General features: G+C 51.0%; 1 protein-coding gene across 1 annotated transcript in view; it reads left to right on the forward strand.

Annotated features, from left to right (window-relative positions):
- Nucleotides 1-5,445: 5,445 nt before the first annotated feature.
- CLMP (CXADR like membrane protein) overlaps nt 5,446-17,152 on the forward strand; it is a 99,532-nt gene continuing 87,825 nt past the window's right edge. The window contains 1 exon segment of the mRNA XM_038535850.1: nt 5,446-5,569. Within this exon segment, the coding sequence (XP_038391778.1) occupies nt 5,536-5,569 (34 nt within the window). The 5' untranslated portion in view covers nt 5,446-5,535.

Here is a 17,152-nt window from a genome sequence, read left to right on the forward strand (position 1 = left end):
CATCACTTATGTCTTAACGTATGAGATCTTCGATGCCTCTTTTGTCTTCCACCTCCTGTCCTACCCACAATGACCATTGACTATAATCTGTGTAGTCTTTTTTTTTTTTTTAAAGATTTTATTTATTTATTTGACACAGAGCACACACAAGCAAGGGGAGCAAGAGAGGGAGAAGCAGACTCCCCAATGAGCAGAGAGCTGATGTGGAGCTCAATCCCAGAACCCTGAGAATATGACCTGAGCTAAGGGCAGATGCTTAACCGATTGAGCCCCCCAGGCACTCCCTGGGTAATCTTTCTTCCAAGTATCTTTTGTGTTCGTTTCACCACCTTCATGTCATTTCTTCATGTGATGTAACAGGTTCTAACTAGTTCCTCTGCTTCAAGTTTTTTGTTTAATGTTTCCTGAACCCCGTGGCAGCTCTAAAATTCCTATACAAAAGAGGTGTAGGGTGGCACTCTTGGCTCCCCATAGAGTCTTAAAGCTTGTCTTGTCTTGAAGCTGCATGTGAATATCACTTTTGAAAATATTGAGAGCCGCCTGGGTGGCTCAGTTGATTAAGTATCTGCCTTTGGCTCAAGGCATGGCTCTCAGGGTCCTGAGATCAAGCCCTACATTGGGTTCCCAGCTCAGTGTGGAGTCTGCTTCTCCCTCTGCCTCTGCCCCTCCCCCTGCTCACTAATGCTCTCTCTCTCTCTCAAATAAATAAATAAAATCTAAAAAAGAAAAATAATATATAATACTGAGAAAATGTCAACTGGGGAGAAATGAAAGCACGGGGCAGGGGAGGGAGTCTGATGGATAGGAGAGGGGTGCTAAAACTGTCCACTCTTGGCCAAACCTTGGGGTCACCTCTGGGCAAAAGCTGCTAATTTATATTTCCTAAAGTATGGTTCTTATCAAAGTCCCCTTTGCTTAAATCTTTTCAATGAGTCTGGAGAAGCTGCAGAATAGTTTCCAGAATCTTCTGCCTCACATTCAGGATCCACCATTCTTGCCTCAGGCTAACTGTTCCAGGGCATTTTGCCCCAACACCAACTTTTCATTTCACGTACTTCATTTCATTCGATGGCCCCTGAATACACCAGACTATTCCGACGTCTACGTCACTGTCCAGAAGTGCCCACCAATGGTCCTCCCCAGGTCCTCTCACCTAATCAGAGTCTATTCATCCACCCCCCCCCCCCCAAGGCTTGACTCAAGCCTTGTTCTCCCAAGGAAACTTCGCAACCACCCAGCCTACAATGCTTCCTTCTTTCTTGGAATTTGCAGTGCTTCTTACTGTCAGGATAATGGATTCAGGCACTTAACTACATAACTTTCTTGTATTGTTGTTGAGACATTTCACATGTTGACGTTTTCTCTCCCACTGGACAGAGAGATCCATTTAGGGTAAGCACTGCCACATACCACTTTGGATTCCCATGATGCCCAGCCAGGTCAGCGTGGGATATAGTGTAGGTAGGCAATGGGCTGCTGAGTTGTGAGCCATCCCGAGGCACTCTCCTCTATGGGCCCACAGGATAACAAAAAAGAGGCTGCAGATAGAGAGACAGTCATCTTTATGGAAGCAAAGACTCTTTCCAAGAAACATATGCCAAATGGTTCTGAGACTCTGGACCTGGGAAAACCGAGTGTTTATGACCTAATCTCAGCCTAGTCAACCCATTTCATATGCTGATGACTAATGACTTGGAGTGAAGTCTTGTTACCTTTAACTTAAGCGATGTAGCTTTAAACACACGCCTGCTTACACCCACACACATCTGTCCTCCTGCACATACCAGCCCTCAAGCAGTAAATGGTGTCACCAGGTTCATGAGAAAGTCCACAGTGCTGAGGGGGGAGGAGAGGGGGAGTAAAGATGGGGCTTTAGAACTTTTGCAAAAATGTCACCTTTAGAGGGAGGCCTGGGTGGCTCAGTGGTTGAGTATCTGCCTCCAGCTCAAGTCATAATCCCAGGGTCCTGGGATCGAGTCCCACGTCAGGCTCCCTACAAGGGAGATCAAGCCCCGGCATTGGGCTCCCAGCTCAGCGTGAAGTCTGCTTCTCACTCTCTGTCTGCTCTTCCCCCTGCTCACCCATGCACTCTCTCTCAAATAAATAAAATCTAAAAAAGAAAAAAAAGAGATAATACTGAGAAAATGTCAACTGGGGAGAAATTAAAGCATGGGGCGGGGCCTCCCCTACAGGGAGCCTGCTTCTCCCTCTGCCTATGTTTCTGTGTCTCTCATGAATAAATACAATCTTAAAAAAAAAAAAAATCTCCTTTAGAAAGAAATCAAAAGGAAGGGTCTGGGTGACAAGTATCCAAGAACTCTTTGTACTATTTTTGCAACTTTTCTGTAAGTCTGAAATTATTCAAAATAATTAATAAAATTTTAAAGCACAAATAACCAAAGTCACCTTCTCTATACATTTTCCTTCCCACCTTCCTCAGCCTTTAAGAATAAACATTTTTCCAACACATTCACATATGATTTGTAGCTGTGAATATTTCAACTCCCCCTATTAGGCAAGAAGTATAAAATGGAAAATGAAAATACTCAGAGCTTTTAAATCTTTTATAATAATAATAATATTTTAGGATATTAAATTAGAATATTAAGAGCAGAAGAGAAGGTTTAAAAAAATTTTTAGGTATTTGAGAAACAGAGAACGAGAGAGAAAGTGCTAGCTGGGAGAAGGAGAGCTCCGGAGAAGTAGACTTCCAGCCAAGCAGGGAGTTGGATGCAGAGCTGATCCCAGGATCCTGATATCATGACCTGAGCTGAAGGTAGACACTTAACCAACTGAGCCACCCAGGTGCCCCAAAGAGTAGGGTTTTGATATTTTGTAACCTGGGGCAAGATATTACTTTTCTTAGGTGATGGTTTCCTCATCTTTAAAACAGAATTAGGGCAGCCCGGGTGGCTCAGCGGTTTAGCGCCGCCTTTAGCCCAGGGTGTGATCCTGGAGACCAGGGATCGAGTCCCACATCCAGCTCTCTGCATGGAGCCTGCTTCTCCCTCTACCTGTGTCTCTGCTCTCTCTCTCTGAGTCTCTCATAAATAATAAACAAAATCTTTAAATAAATAAATAAATAAAACGGAATTAAAAATGCCTATCTCTTAGCATTGTTGTAAGAGTTAAATGCAAAGATAAATGTTAAATAATTAATATAATCCCTAGTCTGTAGGTGGTGCCCAGACATACTACTTCCAAATATCAAAAAATTTCAGTCACCAAGCTCTATTCATTTTGTGTCCTCACCACCTAAAGAAAGCACCTTGGCCCAGAGTAGATGCATAATAAATACTTACTGTAGAAGGGAGGATGAAATGAATAAATGTTCTAATTCTAAAGCAACTTATAGCTGACCCCACAGCCTCTACAACAGCCCCAGTTTTTGCCATCCCTTCTGAGTTACCTCATGAGAGTCCCATACCTCTCTTTTCCACATCTATGAAATGGGTTGGTTTTCATTAAAACCAGAAAGTCTAGAGAGGGATATACAGCTCCTGGGATCTAAGACCCCTAGAAAGAGGACTGGAAAAAGTGGGGCAAATGTGGGACCCAGCAGCCTGCCAGGCCTGTAGAGTTTCATCCCTCCTTACAGCATCCCCACTTCTCAGAGCAATGCCCCAGCTCCCGATTATAGACACAGGCGTGGCTGAAGGTAAGCCCTTTGTCGGGCCTCAGTGTGACTGAAGGAGAGGCCACAGCGCCCGGGACATCCGGAGTCCGGGAACCAGAGAGTGCAGGCCCAGGGGTTCTCAGAGCCCAGGACACTGTGCTCCGTAGGTGCCTCAGGCAGTGGAGACCTGAGCTTTGGCTGCTGCCCTTTCCTCTTCTAGTCTCCTCCTACCCCGGCTTCAGGGCTCTCAAGGGCAGACCCCAGCTTCCCACCAGAAAGCTCCCGCCCCCCCCGTCCCCCCCCCCCACTCCCCTTGGCCCTAGGCCCCTGGAGGGCCCAGAGGCCAGGTCCCTGGAGCCCCAGAGCGTGGCCCAAGCGCAGAGGGAATTCCATGCCTTTGGCCTTTCCTTCCGGAAGGGAGTGAGTGATGCATATTTTGGCCGGCGCCACGTGCCCTGCAGTTTGCTTCAGTTTGCTTCAGTGCTTCCCAGCGGACCGTCCCCCTGAGCGCGGCCCTCACGCCCCGGGGTGCAGGCTAGCTTAGCTCTGCCCGCATCTGGATCTGAGGATGGGCGGCTGCTGACAGGCAGAAGGAGAGAGAACGAACGCGAAAGGCCAAGGGAAGGCCAGGCAAACGGTGGCTGAGCTGCCAGGACCGGCAGGGAGGCCAGCAGAGCGGAGCAGACGCTGCTAGGCCGCCTCAGCTGCCCCCTCCACGCCTCGGCGTCCTTCTGGTCAGCCTGCGGTTTCCTGTGACAAAACTAGCCAGGGAGCGCAGGGGAGAGGAGAGGAGAGGAGGAGCGAGGGGAGAAGGGAGAGGAGGGAGGTGAGAGAGGCCAGAAGAGTGTAAATGGGAGGGAAACAGAGGAGATGGAGGCGGGAGGGAGGGCAGATCCAGAGAGAAGTGGAAGCAGAGGGGGTGAAGGGGGTGGGGGGACGAAAACGAGATGCAGAGGAGAAGCGGAGAGGGACACAGTGGGCACCGACGCGGGGAAGCCGGGCAAGGCCTGGGCCCTCGGCCGTGGCAGCCGTGGGGCCGCTCCTCTGCTCCAGCGGGTGCAGCCCGGCCCCTGCGCTCCCGGGCCCCTGCCCTCCCCACCCCTGCGCTCTCTGCCCCTGCCCTCCGGGTCCCGGCCCCCTGCCCTCCCCGCCCCTGCACTCCCAGTCCCCGGCGCTCCCGGCCCCCTGCCCTCCCCGCCCCTGCACTCTCTGCCCCAGCCATCCCGGCCCCCTGCCCTCCCCATCCCTGCACTCCCAGTCCCCTGAGCTCCCGACCCCCTGCTCTCCCAGACCCGCGCCTTCCCCGCCCACCCCGCGCTGCGCTCCCGGCCCCCGGCCGTCCCAGCCCCCTGCCCTCCCCTCCCCTGCGCTCCCGGCCCCCTGCCCTCCCCATCCCTGCACTCTCTGCCCCAGCCATCCCGGCCCCCTGCCCTCCCGGCGGCGGGCCCAGCGCTGCGAGGGCGGGCGCGGGCGGGGTGCGGGGGGGGGGCGAGGGAGGGGCTGCCGGTGGGAGGTGACCATGTGGTTCCAGCTCACTCTTTTTTTTTTTTCCCCTCTCTCTCTTTCTTCACTTCTTTTTCTTTCCAAACAGGGAAAAGTGTTCCGCGGAGCGGTAGCGCCTTTCCGCCTGGCCCTTCCCTCCGCGACCCTGGTCCCCGCTCCCGTCCGGGCGCGAGCTGCGGGGCGAGCGCTGGAAGCCCCTCGGCGCCGGGGGCGCGGGCGGGGGCGCGGGGCGGGGGCGCGGGCGGGGGCGCGGGGCGGGGGCGCGGGGCGGGCTCCCGCGCCGGCACATGGCCGCAGCCGCCCCGCGCGCTCCCCGAGGCGCGGCGCCCGGCTCGTCCGAGGTCCGTCGGCTGCGCCCGGCCGCCCCGGAGCCCCGCAGCGGCTGAGCGGGGCCGTGCCCGCGCCCGGGCGCCGGGATGCGCGTCCTGCTCGTCGTCCTGCTCTGGCGAGGTGAGTGCTCGGGGCGGGGGAGCCCCGCGGCGCGCCGACCCGGCTCCGAGCGGCGGTGCCCGCAGCCCCCCGGAGGGCGCTCCGCGGGCGCACATCTGGCGCGGGGGCCCGCCCAGTGGCCGGGGGCGCGCCTCGCACAGCTGGGCCCGGGGGCGGCCGCGGGCTGCGGCTGGTTCCCGGCGGAGTTTGGCCGCGAACGGTCCGAGGTGGAGGGCCTGGGCTTGGGCTGGGCGGGGGCGGGGGCGGGGGGTGGTTGGGGTTTGGTTTCGGGAGTATCTCTGGGGCAGGCGGGAGAATTGGGGGAGGGAGGAAGGTTTCTTCTGGAATTTCTGTGCCAGGTTCCTGGGGGTGGGGGGGGAGCTTTTTTGTTTCAAACAGGCGCCTCGAGGGCTCAGATTAGAAACAGATGTGTTGGAGGGGAGGCGCAGGGGATGGAGGAAGAGGCGGAGGAGACGAAAGGTGGAGAGGGACAAGGCAGGACCAGGGAGATGCCCCGGCGAGGGCCAGAAGACCGGGAAGCCCAAGGGGTGGGGAGCTCGAGAGGAAAGAGGGGAGAAGGGGAATATGAAGCAGAAGCGCAGGACGGGGGAGATGGGGCTGCAGAGGGTCAGAAAGAAGGAAGAAAATGGAGTGCAAGGGAAGAAAGAGAGGTTCCGGGGCAGAGAGGAGAGCTCTCGGGGTGTCCACCTGGGTGTGAGAGAGGCCCTGCGGCACATTCTCACCTGGGCGGGAAGCAGGCAGGTTTGCAGGACAGGGCAGGACAGCAGTTGCACCAAGGATGTGTGTGGACAAGAACTGACAGGAGGACCCGGAGCATCCGAGGCCCGGGGGCCCTGGGGGCCTGGGGGTGGGGGGCAGGAGAGCCCAACAAAAACCGTGACAGGCGTTGGACCCCGTGCGTGCGTGCCGGCTCCCCCCCACCCCAGGCCGAAAAGTTAGCCCCGGGTTCAGAAAACCCAGGAGCCCGCTGGGTGTAGTAGAGTGCACGCTGCCCAGGGCACCAGACCTCCTGACCACGAGTCCTGGTTTCCAGCTGCCCAGCTGGGTGATCACGGACAGCTCACCACCCAGGGCTTCGGTTTCCTTAGCTCGAAACAAGCAAATTAGATGGTTCCCAGATCCCTTGTAAGCTCTGACAGCCTAAAACACCAGGGGTGTGCGGGGGCCTGATGTCTAGAAAAATCCCCACACCAAAGTGAAGAAGCAACTAAAAAGCCACCCTGAAGGGGACTTCTAGAGCTCGCTTTCTCTCTTTTGTTCTTAAGCTTACAAACTGACTAGGCCCCAAGCACGCCTTTCTAGGCCAGCCTCAGGTCAGCAGTCACCCGGGTGGATTAGCCTCAGCTGTCACTCAGGTGGGGCAGGTGGGCAGCCGCTACCTTCTCAGCTCCTTCAGATACTGGCCGAGTATTGCCAGACTGCCCCTGTGCACAGCTGGCATAGCTGGGTGGCACCTTTGTCACCTTTCCTGGCCTCCACCCCGCTGTGAATCACCAGATGTTCACTGGACTCAAAAGTTCAGAAACACATCCCCCCCTTTACTAAAAACAGCTGGGATTCTTTAAGTACTTCTGCTGAGCACTTGATATGAACTGTCTTGTTGAGTCATTTCTCCCTCACGCCGGTCCTATTGGCTGCGCACTGTTGTTTGCCCCGTTGTACAGCTGAAGGAGTCAAGGTGTAAAGAGGTCAGGTAACTTGCTTGAGGCCATAAGCTCCTAATGAACAGAGATGGGATTTGAATGTAGGTTGTTTGCCTTGAGAGGGTGCTCGCTAAAGCGCCCCATGTACAGCCTTCTGTCCCTACAGAAGGACTTAAAGGTGTTCCTTGGAGTGGCATCTGGTGTAGCCCTCTTCGCCAAGGGTGAGAGGTCAAGGTGAACCTGCCCTGAAGGAGGGGTCTGGGCAAGGGATAGAAAGCTCAGCGAAAGGAGTTTGAACCCCTGCTCTATACCAGGGATATAGTGGAAAGTGACAAGTGGAAAGTGACAAGTGACTTTGTCCCCCACGGTCAGTTGAAATCAACTGGCCGGCCTTGCTAATAGTCATCCTCTTGGTTCATGAGAAAGAGGAACTGGCGAGACAGCATCAAAAGATGTCATTGGAAAAAAAGATGTCATTGGTTCACCGTCCCTTCTTTACTGACTGCCTGCTGTGGGTGACCGTTCCTGTGGGGAGAAAACAAATCTGTTGGGCTGATAGTCTCTTATCATAGAAGCTGCCTCTCACGATTCCTTTGTTGATTCTGTCCTTATAAAATGAGAGCAAACGACAGGCGACAGGCCGTGTGGAAGAGAAAAAGGAGAGCACAGACTTAGCATTCTGCGCAACTGGATGTTTGTCACTCACACCCACTATTCAGCTTTTGCCACATCTGTGTTCTTTGTCAGACATGCTCAGGCTCCTGCCATCCGAGTTCAAGTGAAAAGTCACAGAGTCCATAAGCTGAAGGATCCAGACAAGGGACAAGGCAGGAGACCTGAGGTGATGTTGGTGATCCAGAGATCACCCACGGAGGGAGAAACCCTGGAAGGGACCCCTCTATGCCTGACATTCCTTCCTGGGTTGGAAGGCCCCAGGGAAGCACTCCTGTGGGTGGGATGGACCTTATTTGCTGAGCGGTTTTGAGCCCTGGTATGCCTGGCACTCTAAGGAAGCCAGAAAGAAAAGCCTCAGAGTTGCCTGAATCCTAAAATCGGCTACTGGTCCCTTAAAGGGACAGTTCCAGGGCTGCTTATGATCGCTGCTGGCATGATCTCTGGCCTCTTTTTTTTTTTTTTCTTTCTAGAGAATGCACAGTGCTGAAGGGGAGTTGGGAGGGCTCAGTGTTCATAATCTGAGCAAGGGTGGACCCGTTGACCTCATGCTTTCTGGACCTGCCAGTGAATGAAATCAAATGCCACACCTCTCTGATGTGAATGAACTGAGAAATGTTCTGAGCTCCATGGAGGAGAGAGAAGGGATACTTCACAGGCTCCCCCGGCCCCAGCCCCTCCTCTTACCCCTTGCCTTCTCCCCCCACCACCCCACCTTGATGCTCAGGTCCTCATTTCACCTTAAGATCTCACTTGGACTTCTATGATGGCCACTATATTGGCCTCCTGCCTGAACCCCCTTTTCTACCCTGGACTTTAGAATCTGGCAAACTCTCTGGGTTCTTGTTCTGACTCTCTTGTCCCTAAAACACAGGTAAGGAGATCTTTCATTTAAAATTTCTATGATTCTAAAAAATAATTTAAAAAATAAATAAATACAATTTCTATAATTCTATGACCTTAGTCTCTTCCTTCATAAACCTTTGGAAATCTCCATTGTTTATGACATTGAGTACAAACACTTCATTCTCCTGTTAAAGATGCTACAGTGTCATTCACAACTCTGTTCCTCCCACTCCAGGCAACTCTGCAGGGAATTGAGATTCTTTCCTGTGCCCTAAACATGCCCCGTGTTTCCTTCCGTTTCTATGCTTCGGTTTATGATAGTCTCTCCACCAAAGATGCCCTCTAACTCTCCACCCTGAAGATCGAAATCATGCTCACACTCCAGATCTCACCCCAAATACCACTTCCTCCATATGCCTATGCACGATTTCCCCCAATCAGGATATACTTTCCTTCTTTTGAGTCACAGTAGCCTTTCTGTTACGTGGCTTTGCGTGATGGTGATCCAAATGCTCATCTAATGGCCCAGTGAGAGCCTAAGCTCCATGCAGACAGGGTAGTGTCTCATTCATCTGTGTGCCACTTTCAGTACCTTGCATAGACTCAAAGCTGTGGGCCAATTGTTAAGATACTCAGATTTTTTAAACATTTGGAACACTTAAGGTCAAGAGGCAAAGGATTAGGAGGATTGCTACTCTATGGAATGACGCAACTGTAAGGATCCCAGTTGTGGGTTGTTTTTTTTTTAAGATTTATTTATTTACTTGAGAGAGAGTGCACTAGTGGGAGGGGCAGAGGGAGAGGGAGAGGGACTCTCAGGCACACTCCGTGCTGAGTGTGGTGCCTTACATGGGGCTTGATCTCATAATGCTGAGATCACAACCGGAGCCAAAACCAAGAGATGGATGTTCAGCCAACTGTACCACTCAGATGCTCCACACATAGCCTGGTTTTAACTCAACTTCCTTTTGGGCTTTCTTGTCCATTTATACAAACAGGACCAGTACCTTTTAAAAAAATTATATATAGAACATCACATGCACAGGGACCAGATAATATATTTGTTACACAAACTTATTTTGTTATAGGAAGGACATTAGTACCAGATTCACGATAGATTTCTTCATTGAAATTTCTACCAGGGTGGGAAGGAGCTTTGTTTCCCAGAAAATGAATTTGAGGAAGGCTTGACTGCATGGTCCGTTGGTCTGTAGTTCAATGACAGGTCTCAGTAGGATTCCATGCCCTGCCTTCATCTTCCCACATTAATGATGATGGCCATAACAATGATACATTCCTCCAGTAGGCTCCTGTCTTGTCTCATCCTATTTTTGTCTTGTACTCAGCTGGGCAGTATATACATGAGTGTATTTCATGAATGTACCTAATGGTAATGAACTAGATAGACATTTTTAAAAGGTGGAGCCAAAGATTGTCAGAACTGGGGAGAAGCTAAGAGACTGTCTAAAAATGGAAAGTTCTTTTTTTAAATTTTATTTATTTATTTGAGATAGCATGAGCATGAACGGGGTACGGACAGGTGGCAAAGGGAAAAACAGACTGTCCACTGAAAAGGGATCCTGATGTGGGGCTTGATCCCAGGACCCCGGGATCATGACCTGAGCTGAAGGCAGATGCTTAACTGACTGAACCACCCAGGCATCCCTAAAAATCAAAGATTCTTAAAATTTGGAATCTCAGACCCCACTGAGAATTTGATGAAAACCACAAAACTGCTTAGAAAAAGAGACATACGTTGCATTTTGTCGAAACTTCTAGGGACCTCCTGATGCCCTTCCTATCAAGTGAATCCTTGATCTAAACCTATCCCCCCACCTTTTTTTTTGAATATTTTATTTATTCATGAGAGACATAGAGAGAGAGAGAGGCAGAGAAATGGGCAGAGGGAGAAGCAGGCTCCATTCAGGGAGCCCGATGTGGAACTTGATCCTGAAACTCCAGGATCACGCCCTGAGCCAAAGGCAGATGCTCAACTGGTGAGCCACCCAGGCATCCCAAAACCTATCCCTTTTTTTTATGATGAAGAAACCAAAGTTCAGAGAGACTTGGCTAAAGTTAAACAGCTAGGTTCATAGAAGGGCCATGACTAGAACCCAAATTCCATAATTTGTCCTATCTCACATTCTTGAACTAGAAAAGTCTCTCCTTCCTTTTCAGCTCGTGTAGTCAAACTTCAAGATCACAATTGCTCTTCAGATGCTTCAGTTAAATGAGCTAAATGCTGAATAATTGGCATTGGTTTTTATGTTGAGAAATTGCCTGAAAAATAGGGCAGATGTCGTAACATTTCAAGTTAGCCATCCTAAGTGGAAATCCTGGAAACTTCTACAGTGTCTTGTAGAATGTCTGCTGTATTCTGGAAAAAGGATTATACCCAAAGTTCCAAAGGGGTGTGTGTGTGTGTGTGTGTGTGTGTGTGTGTGTGTGATAAGGAATAGAATGGGAAACCAATAGCTCTAGCTACTTCATAATTTTGCTAGGTTATTCTGGGAAAGTCCTACCACTCTGAGCTTCAGTTTCTTTTTTTTAAGATTTTATTTATTTGTTCATGAGAGACACACAGAGAGAGGCAGAGGCACAGGCAGAGGGAGGAGCAGGCTTCATGCGGGGAGCCTGATGTGGAACTCGATTCCAGGACCCCAGGATCACACCTTGAGCCGAGGGCAGACACTCAACCGCTGAGCCACCCAGGTGTCCCATGAGCCTCAATTTCTTTTGCTGTAAAATGAGATTATTAGATTAAGGTTATCTCAGTTTCCTTATACCACTAACATTGTCTGATTTTTTTTTTAAATTCTGAGAATTTGCTGGTTGGTCTAGATGTGGTAGTGTTTAGGAACATGTGGGTAAGCATGGCAGTATCTGATTCTTTTCAGGCACTGTCCACTCATGGCAATTGGTTGCATATGATTATAAATCTAGAGGGGCCAGCTACCTAATGTGAAGAGAGCAGTAGTAGGACTGTACTGTAGCACTGTTAGCCAGGGAGCATCATTTCAGGTCATGGTAGATGGTCAGCGACCTATTTCCCAAGTTTAGTAACTGAAATATTCACCTAAAGGACCTCATCCTAAGCAGAGTTACCTATAAAACAGGCCCAAGCATGGACACCTGGCTAGACTTCTGGGTAGAGGGTCTAATGAAGCTATTTGCAAATGTTAAGCATTTCCCTCAATTTTTAAAATTAAGGCATAATTCACAGATAATAAGGTGTGCCTATTAAGTGTGTGGTTTAATGGGTTCCTTGCATGGTTTGAACTTTTGGTTGGGTTTTGAAATATGAATTGGGTATTATTAGGTTACTTATAGTATCTGAGAGAGGATTATATGAGTAGGATTATTATGACAGTAGAATTCATGTCTAACATTTGTACAGGGTTCAGCAATTTACAAAGTATATTAACATACTTTACCTCATCTTTAAATCACTCTTTGAGGGTAAATATCATTGTTATGCCATTTTTCAGATAAATAAACTGAGGCTTAGAGAAACCGAGTAAGTGTCTCAAGATTACCCTGTTAGTAAACAGCTAAGCCAGGACACAAACCTAGCACCTCGGATTCCAAAGACCATCTGCTTTTCGCTTACCAGGAGGGACATAGTTCTTCTGAAATCAAGGCTTCTGTGTTACCAAGAAGCAGAGGCTTTGTATATAGGATGCCAAACAATAAATCCCACAGTGGAAAATTCAGTGAGAACATTTATCACCTACCCCCTTTCTGCTATCTCATTCAAATGGTTCATCTGGTTTGTTTGGGTTAAGGATTCCTGCATCTATCCTTACAGGGATTACTAGCTCTTCTGATTAATCAGAAGGCTCTGGTAGTAATCAAGGTTATTGTGGACACCTTGCCCTGCTGGGGGGGTTAGGTTCATTAGCTATCCTAATTAGTATACCATCCTGAGCCCGTGGGTGGTGATGGTGTAGGTTTGGGTATGATTGCCCTTTATGTTGCTCTTGTAGTTAAATTCCTGTTTCCACCAGTTTTGACTCCTTTGCTCCCCCCTCCCCAAAAAAAAGAATGCAGACTGTACCCCTCAAAAAAAATCTAGTTATCTGAACTTCCTAACTGTCTGGATTCTGGAAAAACCAAAGTTTATTTCCTTTGGCACCATATAGACCAAAGTGGGAAGGAATGCTGAACTCAAACAACCTTTATTTTGTTAGTGACAGTCAGCCGGGTCGCTGGGTGTCTAGCGTCAGCCAGAGTCTGGCGGTGATAAGATTGAAGGCTGCTTCGTTTCAGTAGAAATCGGGGGAGAAAGTGGTTTCCTTTGTGCCTACGGGGAAGGGGAAAGGGGGCAGCCATCCTCAGAATGGGTCCCCAGTCAGTGGGGAATACGGGGGAGGCTTTTCTGAAGCGAGGCCGCAAGGGGGATCTGGAGAGGTCAGGTCAGAAAAGCAACAGGAGAGAAGAAGGAAGAACTAGAAATGGCAGAGAATGAAGAGCCAAGCCAAACCATGGAGCTCTTGGCCTTCACCGAGCAGCTTCTCCGAGCTCATGCTGCCTCATGGATGGCATCGGCTGCTCCTTGGCCTCCCTTCCACATTTACACAATTTTGACTTCCTCCACAGGCTCTCACAAAACAGTTGTGGAAGGGAGGCTCCTTGTCTGCTTCAGGCCCCGTACTAGGCTCCCAGGTCACACGAAAGGTGCCATTTCTACCATCTCAGAACTCAGCCCAGTGGGGGTGACGTGTGCCTGAACAAAGAATTACAGATAAATGAAAGTGCTAGTAGCATCCAGGAAAGTACCAAGATTTCTAGGAGTCCCAAGGAGGAAGGAGCTTAATTTTGAGCTGTCTTGTGGAAATAGGGTATTTCTTCTCTGTGGGTCTTCAGGGACTGGGCCTGATATTCTTGCGTCCCTCACGGCACTTGCACATCGTGAGGCTGGTGCTAAATAAACAGCTGGTGGCTTGCTGGCTCACCCCCCATCATCATCAGAAAGGATATTTAAGCGGTGTGTGTCCTTGGCATTCAGCCAGGTGCTTCCTGGAGGGATTGAACCTCCTAATGTCCTTGCCTTTTGAAAATTATGGTCTCTTTCTTTATCACCACCTGCCAACGACATAGCTACCTCTGCTTCTGCATCCCTCCGGGGATGTTAAAAAAAAAAAAAAAAAAAAAGAAAGAAAGAAAGAAAAAGGGAAAGATATATCGATGAATTTGAATCTCTTAATTTAGAATGGTAGTCTGCTCACCCAGGGTTGTTATTGGTATTTGTCTACATGGAGAGCAAATGGGATCAAGCCAAGAAGGACTTTATTGTTCCAAAAGAAATCCATTGTATTGAGCAGAGACTCGGCCCCACCGTCGTCTTCCTTTTCTTGGCGGGAGGGCGGGGAAATCAAATCTTGGAGGGGGAAATTGCTTTGTGACTTCATTGTTTAAATTTAGGCTTGGGTTGGTCGGCATCGTTCAGACTTGGAGCAATGAGCCTCTAACCCAGCCTCTGTCACTTTTCATTACTTCCAGTGACAGTTCCAATTATTTCCAATCATTCTTCAAGGGAAGAGCAGGGGAGGCTTCTGTGGGGACCAGCAGTGGAGCAACTTCTGTAGGGGCCCGGGCCCCGGGGCCCTGAGACCCCAGCGTGGAAGTGCCAAGATGCCACTTGGGGATCACGTGACCTGCCCCCGTCCTGCCCCTGCTTTTCTCCCCAGTCCCTGCATCTGACACCAATGGCATAGGTTTGTTGCGACAATGAACGAGGTAATGCATATAAAGGATCTCAACGCCCTGCCTGGCACAGAGTAAACGAATGGCTGTGGTTAGGACCCCGGCTGTCCCTGCTGGGGATTGGGACAACGTGGGGATCTTCTGTCTCAAGTCAGCGGTCACCAGGCCAGCCAGGCCAGCTTTGGGAGCTTCAGCCACGACCGCTCCTCCACCCTGCACACAGGTTCCTAGATGTCCTTTGGGGAATGTCGCCCTGCTCCGGGGCCGTAAGAGGTGCACAGAACCCACCTGAGCCCCGACTGGCTGCCAGCTGCTGGTCTGGGAGGGGGACGTTTTGTGTCGCTTGGCTCTGGGCAAGAGGTGCCCTCCTTACCCTGCTGGGCAGACAGTCTGCAGGCCGCTGGGACCGGTGCCGCAGTGTGCACGCCTTTCCCAGGCCCTGCCCTCCCTGCCACACGCTCCCGAAAGCCCGTGCCAACCCCGGGCTGCCCCGGCCAGGCAAGCACCCCGTGCCCCATTGCTGCTTTCGGTGCTGGGTCATGTTTTATTGAGCATCTATTGTGTCCTCGGCATCACGGAGGGACTTTCCTACGAGTGATTTCTTGTATCCTCATAATAACCCGGGAGGCAGGAATGACCCCATTCTACAGGTCAGAAAGTGGAGACTTAAGAGGTCAGGGGTTCTGTCCTATGTTCCATCTGCCTCCTGCCTCTGCACTGATCTGGGGAAGATGGGAGCACAGAGACAGGCGGGTGGCACCCAGGCGAGTGGCGACGCACAGGCGGGACACCACTTGGGGACCCAGGTGCGCCCTGCCTTTGAGTGTCTTTGAGGACGTGGCCTTAGAAGGAGGTGTCAGTCCCTGCATTTTCCACTTTTCAGGCAGTCATTTGTCCCAACCAAAATTAGACTGCAGTGTGCCCAACACCCACATTCAAGACGTGTTGAGTTCTATTTCCTTTTTAAATTTGGGAGGACAGGAAAACCTCAAGGTGAGAAGGAAAATGTCTGTTTTTTCCACTGACCCGAACAGCAGAGAGGGTGACATCCCTCCTCATTAAACAGGGCGAAGCCGAGTGTCCCAGATTTCTGCAGACCTAGAATTCCTGCTCAGAATGATCCTGGGGCCAGGCAGGTAGAGTCTGGGTTTCCAGCCGGGGCCTGCTCTCCATCTGCTTCCCTCTGGTGGAGTTCCATGCCCCGGCTGCTCCGGCCAAGAGCCACGACGACGTGCGGCAGCCTCCCGCCTTCCCCTCTCCACCCGCAAAGGAGGAGCGGAGGAAACGGGGCCACCTCTCCGCAGCCACCCTCTCTGCTCCACTGCCTCTCACTCCCTGTGCCTGGAGTCCTGCAGCTTCCCAGGCCCTGAGCAATCCAGCGACAGTCCCTCCCATGCCTGCCACCTTAGCCTGACCTTCCCCTCACTCTTTCTCTCTCATTTTGGGCCTGGTGTGTCCTGCTCTCAGATCTGGCATGGAACGACCGAGAGGCACAGAGAGAGAGAGAGAGAGAGAGAGAGAAAGTTATAGAGAGATGAGACAGAGGGAGAGCCAGAAAGAGAAACACAGAGATAGACGCAGAGAGAAGGACAGAAGGAGAAAGAGAGACGAACAGAGCCAGGCAGAGACATAGAAAGACAAAAAGGACACAGAGAAACAGAGATGGGCAAAGACAGAGAGACACAGAGACACACACACACACACACACAGAGAAAGACGACACAAGTGTGCACTCTGTAAAGCTCATCTTTGGTGTGCACTTTCCCTTTCTGTCCTGCATCCCACATGCCCACATTCACACCCACACTCTCTGCAAAGAAGCCTCCCTGAAAGGGGGGTGCTTTGCCCCCCTTTCGGCACCCGCTTACCTTTTTTTTTTTTTTTCCGCCTACCTTTTAAGACCACAGGCTGCACCATCGTGTCATCCGCAAAGGCTCCCCTGATGGTCCCAGGCAGAGAGCGCGGCCCCCCCTCTGGAATCCCATGGCACCTTGTTGCTCCTGTTGCAATAGCTAGGCCACATCATGCAATGGTCTGGGGTTCTCTGTCGGTGCCGTGGGACTGCGAGCAGGGGATAGTATCGTACTGTCTGTGATACCAAGCCCAGGGGCTGGCACTCAGTAGGTACTTGGAAAAACAGGTGAATGAGTGAACAAACTTAGGAATGAAAAAGTTAATGAATGTAAAATGAAGCTTATAAAAGTAAAGATGTGAACTTTTCCCAGAGTACCTGGGAAAGGATTTTATTTTATTTTTTTAAGGATTTTATTTATTTATTCATGAGAGACACCAAGAGAGACAGAGGCAGAGGCAGAGGGAGAGGTAGGCTCCCTTCGGGGAGCCCGATGTGGGACTCAATCCCAGGACCCTGGGATCATGACCTGAGAGGAAGGCCGATGCTCAACCCCTGAAGCCAACCATGTGCCCCTCCTAGGGTATCTGTAATGAGGATTCTTTATCATCAAAAAGACCCCAGTGAGTGCTTGCTTTGGCAGCACACAGACTAAAAAACACCCCAACGAGGAAGTGGTCATCGTGGGCAGGGAACAGAAGATGGTGGAAGTGTTTGCAGGTAGAGTGGCCTCGAAGTCCTACCCCCTGGGAGGCCGACCAGGACCACACTGAGCTGCTCCCTGGAGGGCCTACACCCTCTCTCTAAGGGGATGGTGAGAGATGCACGGTGAGCAGGTCCACAGGTGGGAGGTGGCAAGACACC

Source organism: Canis lupus, chromosome 5 (genome assembly GCF_011100685.1).
Source record: "Canis lupus familiaris isolate Mischka breed German Shepherd chromosome 5, alternate assembly UU_Cfam_GSD_1.0, whole genome shotgun sequence".
NCBI lineage: Eukaryota > Metazoa > Chordata > Mammalia > Carnivora > Canidae > Canis > Canis lupus.